A 12228-nucleotide genomic window follows, 5' to 3' on the forward strand; every position below is an offset into this window, starting at 1 on the left:
AGTCGTCCTGTCCCCTTGGCAGAAAAACAGCCCCATAGCATGATGTTTCCACCCCCATGCTTCACAGTAGGTATGGTGCTCTTGGGATGCAACTCAGTATTCTTCTTCCTCCAAACACGACGAGTTGAGTTTATACCAAAAAGTTCTACTTTGGTTTCATCTGACCACATGACATTGTCCCAATCCTCTGCTGTATCATCCATGTGCTCTCTGGCAAACTTCAGACGGGCCTGGACATGCACTGGCTTCAGCAGCGGAACACGTCTGGCACTGCGAGATTTGATTCCCTGCCGTTGTAGTGTGTTACTGATGGTGACCTTTGTTACTTTGGTCCCAGCTCTCTGCAGGTCATTCACCAGGTCCCCCCGTGTGGTTCTGGGATCTTTGCTCACCGTTCTCATGATCATTTTGACCCCACGGGATGAGATCTTGCGTGGAGCCCCAGATCGAGGGAGATTATCAGTGGTCTTGTATGTCTTCCATTTTCTGATGATTGCTCCCACAGTTGATTTTTTCACACCAAGCTGCTTGCCTATTGTAGATTCACTCTTCCCAGTCTGGTGCAGGTCTACAATACTTTTCCTGGTGTCCTTCGAAAGCTCTTTGGTCTTGGCCATGGCGGAGTTTGGAGTCGGACTGTTTGAGGCTGTGGACAGGTGTCTTTTATACAGATGATGAGTTCAAACAGGTGCCATTCATACAGGTAACGAGTGGGGGACAGAAAAGCTTCTTACAGGAGACGTTACAGGTCTGTGAGAGCCAGAGATTTTCCTTGTTTGAGGTGACCAAATACTTATTTTCCACCCTGATTTACGAATAAATTCTTTACAAATCCTGCCATGTGGATTCATGGATTTTTTTTTCACATTCTGTCTCTCACAGTTGAAGTGTACCTCTGGTGCAAATTACTGACCTCTGTCATCATTTTAAGTGGGGGAACTTGCACAATCGGTGGCTGACTAAATACTTTTTTGCCCCACTGTATATGTTGGTACATATATTAAGGTATATTTGTATATAAATGATAATGAATGGGTAATTCTATTTGACTATCAAAGATCCAAATTTGCAGATCGTCAGCAATCCTGTTGCTTGTTGCCACGGGGATATTAATAGTTCACAGAAGACATATTTTTACACTCCAGCCTCTTTAATGCTTTCCTTTTACAGGCCAGCATGTTGAAGTTCTTGTGCTCCCTGTATTTCACTGCTTTTACTGTCAGCATGGAGCATACTGTAATACTTTGATCCCTGGGTTTCTCATTCATTTCCTGCTAACCTTTCTGTACAGGAATGTATTACATTGACCCCAACCAGGGCAGTCCTGCCGATGCCCTGCTGGCTTACTGCAGCTTCTCTTCCACATCAAAACAGACCTGCCTTCATCCTCAAGACTCTCAGGTATAAAGACATCAGCAGAGAAAGTCTGCAGGAAATTGTACCTCTGAATCAAGGACGTGGCCACTATCATTTAATGTATTTGTATTGTAGGTGAATCGTCATTCACCTCATGCTTCTGCAGTAGTGACTTTAACTTGAATCTGTATCTTTGTCTCTAAACAGGAAATTTCTTTTGCACTTTTACACTTTTTCTCCTTTTTTCAACTTAAGTGTGAACAGTTATGAAGCTATGAGTGGGAATAACGTAGTAATAAGCACTTAAAAATGTTTGATTTGCTAATTTCAATGCTGAGATCTTCTGTACCCTAGAAATGATCAGATTTGACAATTCCAAAATTTCTTGTCTCTTATATAAAACTAAATTCAATGAGCTACATCAAATATATTAGATAAAATGTATTTAACTGAATTTGCATGTCACCCCTCATTTATTAAATGTTTCAAATTTAATCTGTTTGCATCAGTCAGAGGTATGCATGAAGAAAACTAAGTTGTCTGGTTGCAGGAAGGAATGAAGCAATGCATGGCTAAATTACTTTATATTCATCTGAAGGGTATCAGGTCATGTAAAGGACAGAAACTGTTATTATTCTCATTGTATTTTGTTTTCCTGGTTTCATGGTTGGTTCAGTCTGTTTAAAACCACAAAACACACTCACCTTTCACCCTATCTACTCTAATATAGTCCAGCCTACATAAATAATTGACTCACTCAACCAAAGAGAAATGTGAATTGGTTTCGGTTAGCATGAGTCGAATACTGCTTTAGTCATGTCTGAGCAGCATGGTAATTCAGGATTTCATTAGCAACAGTCCGAAAACGAAATTGTGCCTTCTTTTCATCTGCCTACAGCTGCCAACGAAAGCGTGGATGGAGGACTTTTCCGAGGAAGGATCTTTTCAGTGGCTCAGCAAGCTGAATCAGGGATTTCAGGTGAGTGAATACCTCTGGGTGGCACTGCCAAAATTAAACATTAATTCTAGGGCCTGGGTTCTGCTAGGCAAGAAGTTCTTGGTGTTACATTTATAAAGTTGGCTAGATGAACAAAATAGGCAAAAGTTTCTAAAGTGGGGAAAATGTACTCTCACATTATTAGGTAAACATGTTCAACTGCTTGTTAACACAAATATCTAATTAGCCAATCATGTGGCAGCAGCTTAATGCATGTAGACATGGTCAAGACGACCTGCTAAAGTTCAAACCAAGCATCAGAACAGGGAAAAGAGACACTGCTAATGACATGGTGTCATGTATATGTAGTGGAGATGAGGACCCAAATGCACACTCACAGACTGACAGAGTTAAACAAAAAATGAGCCATTTATTTGGACTGTTGACCAAAATACAAAAGATGAAACACAAAAATACAAAAGGGAACTAAAAAAGGCTACTTACAGAAACCTAAACTGGGAATAAACGCTAGGGAAAATGCCACTGAAGCTGGGAAACACAAGGCAAAAAACATCAACTGATGCTCTGCTGTATATATAGACGGCAACTACATATTTCTAAAAGGGTGACCGGGGGACTGGAAATAGAAAATAGAGGAAAACGAGACACAGCTAAACAGAATCAAAGCAGACGAGATAAAAGAAACAAAACTCTAGACAACAAACAAGGAACCACAACCTCCCAACAACAAACAGGAAGTGAGATAACTAAATGGGGAAAACACAGACATGACTGGACTAAATACAAGGGAAAAGACACAAGAGGATGAAACACTGGGAGAAGAGCTAAAGTCTAAAGCATGGATATCAAAAATAAGATCATTTGATGCCTTTCTTTTTGTTAAATAAAAATGTATTTTATGCTTGAGTAAATAAAACACCCTCTAAAACACTGATATTCAGTTGTTACTGGACACATATACATTGAGTTCATCGGACTTGATTTGCTGAAACAGTCGCCTCCTGGAGCTGGGACTGCAGGTTCCACTTGAGCTTGTAAATATGGTTGGAAACCAAAATAATGATCTAAAATAGGCTAAACAGCTGGAAACACCTCACATTACACAAAGAAAACAGGAGATGATAACAATAATAATAATGCATTTATATTACCACACATATAATTAATGTATTTTTTTTTCAGTTTTCCTTCTATTTAGTGTCTTTGGCCTGATTTATAATAAAGCATTTCTGATAACTCTAATATGTTTTTATAGTTTTATTATCAAGGTGCTAATGTGGTCCAGATGCGCTTTCTGAGATTGCACAGTGGCACAGCTGTACAGAAGGTTACCTACTCCTGCCACCCAGGACACAGACTGGGCCCGGCCTACCGAGATGTCAAATTCCTCACTGACTCAAGGACACAAAGTTACCTCGGAGCAGTTCAAGATTGTGTGGTATGTAACAGAACTACTGAAAAATATCTTCCTATTTGACTTTTTTTCACCTCCTTTTTGCCAGATTTGCAAAAGGTTGGACAGATTAACTCAACATGGGCAGGGTGTAGAAGGACATAAAGCTCTGTTAATCCAAGATAGTTTGGAAGGAATTCCCAAAGGCCCAAAATAAAAAAAATTTATTAAAAAGTGAGAAAAATATCTGGCATCTGTATAAATGTAGTAGTTATCTGTAAGAGGAGTGAAGATATTTGAAGATACCACCTTTATACAAAACAAAAAATAAAATACTGTGTACTGTACTGAAGATCCTGAATGTTTTATATGTAAGTAAATGGCATGTGGTTTGTGGAGCTCAATGTGCAAAAAATACATACAGTTTTCAAAAATCAGGACTTGCTTATTAAACAAAGAAAAAAGAAGAAAAGTAGTTTCATGTAAAATGGCATAAATGTGTCAGTCTGCTATCAGTTTGTGACTGAATGGGGTCAAGTTGGCAATTAAATGCAATCTGTTTGTGAGAACACAGTGATTAACTGTGATGAATTGGCAAAAAATCTGTATCGATCTGCGTATTAGCTAATTAGATTTAAAGTACAGCCAAAGCATCACAGATTTGAGACAGAAATTCCAAAAAACCTTCACAAATAGGAGTTTGGTTACTGCAGTCGTACTGAAGCTGTATTTTTTGGTCCTGTTTATGCGTACATGTCATTCTGTCACTCTGTGTGTAAACACAATACCTTTAAAAGTTTTAAATAAATTCTGATACAACTTTATTCAAGTGTACAGTGGGGTCATCCGTTCAAAATTGGCTTACAATACAATTTCATTTATATAGCACATTTAAAAAACCACAGGTATGCCAAAGTGCTTCACAGAACGAGTTAGAGCAATAATAAATACAAATACAAATAAAATATACTAACAGGCGGGTGACATAACTAACCAATAATACACCAGGCATAGTAGGCACAACCCGAAAGGCTGAAGGTTAAGACATTATTAATAAAGCGAAAAAGATAACTTACAGTACACCAAAAATGCGGGCTCTAGGAGGCGGGGAAAGCAAGGCTAAACAAATAAGTTTTTAATCGAGATTTAAAAGATTGAATTGAATCAGACACCCGAATAGCTAGAGCAGTGGTTCTTAACCTGGGTTCGATCGAACCCTAGGGGTTCGGTGAGTCGGTCTCAGGGGTTCAGCAGAGCCTCCGCTGCGACATGCATGGCTCATTTTGTGCACCATTAAGAAACATATGTATGTCTTGAATTCGAAAAAAATCGTATTTTATTTTTCACTAAAGAGGGGTTCAGTGAATGCGCGTATGAAACTGGTGGGGTTCGGTACCTCCAAAAAGGTTAAGAACCACTGAGCTAGAGGGAGGTTATTCCAGAGGTAGGGTGCGACAGTGGCGAATGCGCGGTCACCTCTGGTCTTGAGCCGAGATCTAGGTCGCACTAGGAGCATTTGGCTCTCCCAGGGATATAACAGCTGAGGAGATCCGTAAGATAGCTGGGCGTGGTGTTACTTATGATTTTAAAAGTGAGCAATAAGATTTTAAAATCAATACGAAATTTAATAGGGAGCCAGTGCAGGTCGGAAAGAACTGGAGTAATAGACTCAAACCTGCCAGTTCCAGTTAAGACGCGCTTACAACCTTCAAGGTCAACTTAATGATTTATTGGTTGAAACTTGGCAAAAGGTTTAATAACTTAGAAACTATGATTCTTACAGTTGTGGTGTGTCAACATATAGAAAGTACCATGTAAAGATTTCAATTATTATGTCACATTTGACCTCAAGGTCAATAGGTTGACCTAAAAGGCCAAAGTGATAATAACGCTATATCAAGTATTTTAAAACTGTTTCTTACAGTCATTGTTTATATTGTCAACATGTAGGCGTATAGAGAATGATATATGAGGATTCTAAATATCGCAATATTTTATCATGACTTTGTTCTGTACATTACAATTACAGGTTATAATCATTTAAAAACACAACAGTTTGAATACATGTACAATGACCCTGAATAAGATTTACTTTGGGTTTTTTTTTTTTTTAAAACAAAGTAAACTTCCTGATCAAAACCTTTTTTTCACTTAATATTTATGACTAAACATTTAAGTGAATTTTACTAAACAATTAAAAGAATGCTACAAATATAATATATTCACATAAATAAAAATAGTAAAAAAATATTTATATTCAAAATGATATCAGGTAATGGGTTTCAACTGGGAAGATAAGAAAAGGCTGCACTTTTTAATGCAATAAAAGTGCATTTCAATACTATTCCCTTAAAAGTAAATATTGGTCCGAGACTGAGCTGTGTGGGTGGGGGGTTGCACTCTCGCAGTTATGCTTGTTTCTTTGATCTTAACAGAGAGAGTTTATGTATGTATGTATACCATTTATGTATATTCAATTCAAGAGAAAGAGAAACTTATCTAAAGCTGATCTCTACTTAGGGTTTACTACTGTAAATGTTCAAATGTAATCTATTTTTGGTTCATCAGCCTGGAGAGGAGATGGAGTCTGGTCCTCGGGAGTCTGTGCTGGAGTTTGAGGACCTCCATCTCCTTCCTCTGAGAGACGTGGCACTAATGGGAGGAGGAAACGCGACATACCAGTTTGGCCTCACTGTTGGACCTGTGTGTTTCAGCTAGAGGTGGGAGAAAACTGTACCATCCCGGAAGACTCTCAGGTCCAGGACACAAACTCTCTTTAAATCATGGACAAGTGGAACCTTCCAGTCTGTGAAGTTTTTGCTTCTTTATCCTCTAGTGTTGGAGGATTTTATCCCTCAAGTTCAGTGACTTTGTATGACTGAATCTTTGAGGCCAATAGTGCCCCCAGGCTTTTTTTCACGGAGAAGGCAATTTCGTTTACAGAGACATTAAATAATTTAAGTGTATGTTTTTTTTTTTAGTTTTTTTTTTACAAGCATCCTTTATACAGTGTTTTGTTTTTTGTTATGCAGTTGTGCAGGGATAGTGTTACAGCTTGCTCACTGTATATATAAAACGTCAGACTGTCCTCACTGATGTCTATAACAATGTGTTCTTTACAGGGACACGGCTTCTGGTGTCCCATAGGCCTGTAAAGCTCTCACTGTAAATCCACTGTTCTAGTACTGTAAGTGAACCTAGGTGTCATTTTTCTCAAGGTGCTAATTTTATTCAAAAGACCACCATTTATTTAATACAAAAACCAATAGAAAGGGACAGTTATGTTACTTGATTTTACCTGTCTGTTGTCAACAAGACCAACTGTCTTCATCTCTTGAAATACAAATTATTGTTTATTGTTTTCAATGTTTAATGTTACTATGTTTTTTTTTGTTTCCTTTCTTTAAATTTGTCTCAGGTATAACTACACATGTTGGCACTGAATCCGATGTTGCCACTCTGTTGTCCAGTTTTGAAGTTTGGCCTTTAAACCAAACCTAGAAAATCTTGATTTCAAACATTGGATAAATACACATAATCCAACAGTGATTTGCTAATGGTAAATGAAAACATAATATGTGATTGTCCACCCCTCATCTTGTAGCTAGAGATACTCACCAGAGAACTAAATGTGATGCAGCACGAGAAAAGACCAAGTATCATGGCTGTGCACAGAAACAGCCAAGAAACAACCAGACTTTCTAATATTTCCCATGTTTATGATCACTGCCTGCAAATATCTCTCAAAACAATATCTGTGAAATGCATTTTATTCAAGAGTTTAATATGCATAACTTTGCATATAAGCAACACACAGTTTTGGTCCACATGCTCATCCAGCAAAGCTCTCGGCTACAAGGGGGAAATCCTCACTCAGCACAGCCGTATGGGGTGAGCTGGCCAGCCAGCCAGTGAAATGTCATCTCTGTTGTGGGCAAAAGACCTGCAACTGACAAATAAAGGCTATCTCATCTCATCTCATCTCATCTCAAATGTGGCCCTTTAGCGATGCTGGTGGCTTTTCTGACTTGTGGCGGCAACGCTGTGTGGCTTGTGATCCATTGGCAGTCGCTACAAGTGACTGTTAATCTATTTGCATCATTACTGAAGTAGAATAATTTACAGAACGGATACAATTTCAAATAGAAAATAAAGATAGATAAATGTTTTTGGACGCTAATATAGAAGTTTTTAAATTTTAGGAAACCAAAACCTTAAAAATCTTGGACAAATGTGTATTTCTCCACAGCTGAAAATAGCTGGAAAAAAAGTAATTATTAACTCCAGATTCATTTGTGGTTGTGCATAGTATCATGGTGGCATAAAAACTGTAGCGCCCGTATGTCTCAGGTAATTCCTCAAAGTTTTTTTTCTAACAGAATTCCACTTCAGTTTAGAGAAAAGCATGATTGGTGTAATGACAGTTCTTCTTTTGGCTGCTTAGGTGTCACCCCAGTGGATCATCTTCCTCCATCTCTAGCTCTCCTGTCACAGCAACCCTCTGCATGTCCTCCTCCACTATATCCATGAACCTCCACTGAGGTCAACTTCTTTTCCTCCTGCCTTCAGGAGCATCTTCAACATCCTTTGTCCAGTGTCCCTCCTTTTCACATGTCCAAATCATCTCAGCCTCACCTCTCTAACTTTGTCTCCAAACCACTCAACCTGAGCTATCTTTCTGATGTACTCATTTCTAATCACGTCCATCCCGGCAAAAATCTTAACATCCTCAAATCCTGAAATCTGCCTTCTGTCATCTGTCTTTCTGTCAGTGCCACCATCTCCAAACCATGCATCATAGGTTTCACTACCACGACCATTAAATTTTGAGAAGATGTTTCCGCATCCAATAACTAAGTAGATAATTAAGTAAATAAACAAATTAGTAGTACATTTTGAATTGGGTTACACCTTGGAAACCATACAGGAAAAAAAAAACCTAAATTGTCAGACAAAAGTGGGTAATAATCCAATACAGTTTACCATCACATAGACTGCATGCAATGAAAGCCTGCAAAGATATGACTGGTCAATGCAACTACAAGTGGAAACCAGAGCTTTCAGTACCAATCCCTTGGTACATTCTATATATTCATATAGAGATTACCAGCCGTATTAAAGTTAATACTGGTTTCCAGCTCCATATTTGTAATTCATGTGCTTTACGACAGCAGCTTTGCATGATTCACAGTTGGAAAAAAATCCTTATTTACCTGACACTGATCCTTTGTGCAGCCTCAAACAGACTGTTTTGATTCCTTTCCCTTTAAGCCAGCTTTGTTGTGATTGGCTGTCCCTTCCAAACAGAATGTTCTGACAGCAAGTGGGTGGGTCTTCAGTGCTCACATCCAGAGCTTTGACTCAAAAATGACCATATTAATATTTATTCTGTCTTTGACATCACAGATCCAGTATAAGTAAAAGAAAAACAAAACAAAACGTAATCTAAGCATTTACAGCTCTCTCTAACACGTAGACCTTTTTTCCTTTTTTTTTTTTAAGAAATTACCATTTAATTTAAAAAAAATTTAATCCACACTAGGTCTAGAAATATCCTGATTATCTAACTTACTGTTTGAAAGAAATCTCCATCCCGGGTCATCCGTGGATCGGGTTTTCCTCCGAGGCGTGGGCACCTATAAGCAGAGTTTTGTCTTTACCCTATAAGATTCAAAATTATTCAAAGTAACACTCAGGTATGCCGTTCAGCAGGTTAGTTACGACGTCGGGAGTAGCTTGGGAGAACAAGGAAACACAGACTGCTTCAGGTTGCCTTCCCAAACCAACTCAAAGGTTTATTCATCATACAACAGTTTATATAGAGGAAAAAGGTTCGTCAGCAGATTCTCAGTTCAAACCGGTACAGACCAAATAAGGAAGCGTCTTCCTGCCCTCTGAGCAAAGAAGTATCCTTTGTATAGTTTATCAGTTCAGCTACAATTTATGATTATCCCAGCGAAATACACTCCTAGACATAGAATACAGAGTTCTTTCATTAGTGAATTCTGAAACAAACCACCTGGCCTTTAACAAGCCTTTTTCTAAGAGATAAAGAAGGGAGGATGGGAGTAAGGAAGTGATCTCTGTGGTATTTTCGACCTTGAGGTACCAGCCTGTGATTCTTACACATTAATTCTTGGGTCACAGAGAAAGAGAAAAACAACTAGTAAATGGGCCTTATTGAGTAACAGTTTTCCTGTATAATATCACTATAAAACAATATCCTGTAAATGCTACCATGGTATCAAAATATCACAACACTGTTTTCCTCCATTTTCTTTAATGTCTTGGACAAAAAACTGCTGGAATCTGACAATCTGTCACATTTTAAATAAATGTTTCATATCCTTCTCCCCCACACATGTAGTCCTACATCAGAGTTTTTACCCTTTTAACATGGGAAATGTGACATTCAACAATGTGAGAAGTGTTATGCAAACCAAAAAGTGAGACTAAACACATATAACCAGTAGTAGAGTAGTACCCTGACCCTGCTAAGATTCTTTGACTCACTGTTAAACAAAATTACCCACTTAGCTTTGAGAAATTTCTGTTTACCTGAATTTATTCCTTATTCAGTCTGCAAAGTGCTTGGGTCCAGTGGCAGGAGGAAAATCTCATAGCTACTCTACAGAATTTGTGCTTGTGTCCCAGAGTCGGTCAGCTGTGAGTGATGAGCAGTGTGCTGCAAAGTGTGCACGGAGAGTAAGATGTCAGGGAGTTGGTGGTGAGAGCCCAAACAACATCAGTCCAACTGGAGAACTAAAAAAAACATCATTCTCAAACCAAAGTCTGCCGGGAACCAGAGAGCCAGAAGTCAACCAGATGAATTACAATTAAACATCTCAGTCACATTTGTTTCATTCTGGCTTTGTGTTAAATATGTAATATTTTCTTTTTTGTATTTAGATTTTATAATAGCATTTTATATGATTGCCTTAGCTGGCTGAGACTGATCATTCTTACTTTGCTTGTTTTGTAAAATTATCACTCTTAAAAATATGAAACAAAATGCTGGGCATCTAACTTGTGTGATCCCTCCATCAACTTGTTCAAAGTGTGTCAGCTGAATTAAAAAAATACATATACATAACCAAATATTGTCTCAGTTCAATTTTATTATTGTAAGTTTTGGAATTATTTGGTCAGTGAAAACCATCCAACATATTTTGAGTGTTTTTGATGAAACTAAGGTAGGAAGCTATAATTCTTTGATATATGAGAGTGTTAGAGGACTTACTAAACAAACGTATCTGACTTGACAGCATTAAAAAAGTGAAATTAAATGTTTAATAATTTTTGTGCTCAACCAAACAGTTGATTTGTCACTTTGTGGTGCTAATCCTAACATAACCCAAATGTTATTAAAATTGATTATTTGCCATAAAATCAGCCCACTGGACCCATTTTATTTATCCATTGCTGTTGATAAATTACATGTTAGCACAGCAAGAATATGCTGAAATAATTTCCTCAGTAAGTAATTTTTGTAACTTTCCGAGTTAATATTAGTAAATATGGTAAAAATCAAGAGTAACATGTGGAAATCAAAAATATCACAACTAATTACCGTTTGACCAAATTATAGTAGCTGGTAAATTAATATTATTAAGCTGTCAAAATTATAATTTCATGTTTAACTAGTACTATATGGACGCTAAGCAGTTAAAAGTCACATGCTCCTGTGGCAGATTTGTGAGCGGAGTCTCATGATATCATCCACCTTCAACCACAGTGTGTTTGAGGTCATGGTTTCATATGAAGCCAACGGGGCTGGCACTCTCCACCAGTATATTGCTAACAAACTAGATGAGTGGGGCTTTAAATTGTTCTGCCAAGCAAGTTCATCTGGCATCATCCACGACTTGCTGCTGTATCAAGGGGGATCTACATTCTTCAATGCTCCCCTCAGTGAAAAGGAACAGAAGCTACCTCTAAGGGGCCAAAGTTGTAGAAATCACTATGCAAACCCATAAAAGAAACTGAGGTCTTCACAAGTTTCAGCTTGGTCCAGAACTTGCACATGTCCTTGGGTGTCAGGTGCATTGGTACTGTATGACCAAACTGCACCGGTGGAGCTCCCCTGATGGCAGACAAAGACCTGATGAAGAAGGGCCATGGAGCCTGTGATTACAGGTCTGATGAAGGTCTGATTGCAGTAAAATGCCTCTTTCATTGGTCAAACGGTGGAGCAAAGAGTCCAATGCAAAGCTCACCATTTGATGCCCATCACTCATCCCTGTATATAATTAGCATATGGGAGGAACTGAGCTTTCTGATATGCTATAACACCTGTATAAGACAAGTTATAAGTCACAAGTTAAGGAGATGGCATATGCCACTGTTCGGATACATCCTTGACTTGAATTCCTGGTCTACAAGAGGGACTGTGCCCTAGTGGACCAGAAACCGATGGCTCTCAAAAGGTTTGTGCCTGGCTGTGTCTGAACCAAGTTAACAAGCCAGCATCTACAGTTGGACAACCATGATTCAGCTCTCCATGACCACAGAATAAATGCTA

At 38.4% G+C, this 12228-nt stretch overlaps 1 protein-coding gene across 2 annotated transcripts in view; it reads left to right on the forward strand.

The window, feature by feature from the left end:
• The window catches only part of si:ch211-196i2.1 (uncharacterized), a 119969-nt gene extending 109187 nt beyond the window's left edge, over window positions 1–10782 (forward strand). For both annotated transcript variants that reach the window (XM_076886308.1, XM_004538603.3), the window contains 4 exons: window positions 1292–1401; window positions 2255–2335; window positions 3570–3752; window positions 6276–10782. In XM_076886308.1, coding sequence (XP_076742423.1) covers window positions 1292–1401; window positions 2255–2335; window positions 3570–3752; window positions 6276–6425 — 524 coding nt within the window. In that variant the 3' untranslated portion in view covers window positions 6426–10782. The remainder of the gene's footprint in view (window positions 1–1291; window positions 1402–2254; window positions 2336–3569; window positions 3753–6275) is intronic.
• The last annotated feature ends 1446 nt before the right edge of the window (window positions 10783–12228 follow it).

The sequence above is a fragment of the Maylandia zebra genome, linkage group LG7 (assembly GCF_041146795.1).
Source record: "Maylandia zebra isolate NMK-2024a linkage group LG7, Mzebra_GT3a, whole genome shotgun sequence".
Lineage (NCBI taxonomy): Eukaryota > Metazoa > Chordata > Actinopteri > Cichliformes > Cichlidae > Maylandia > Maylandia zebra.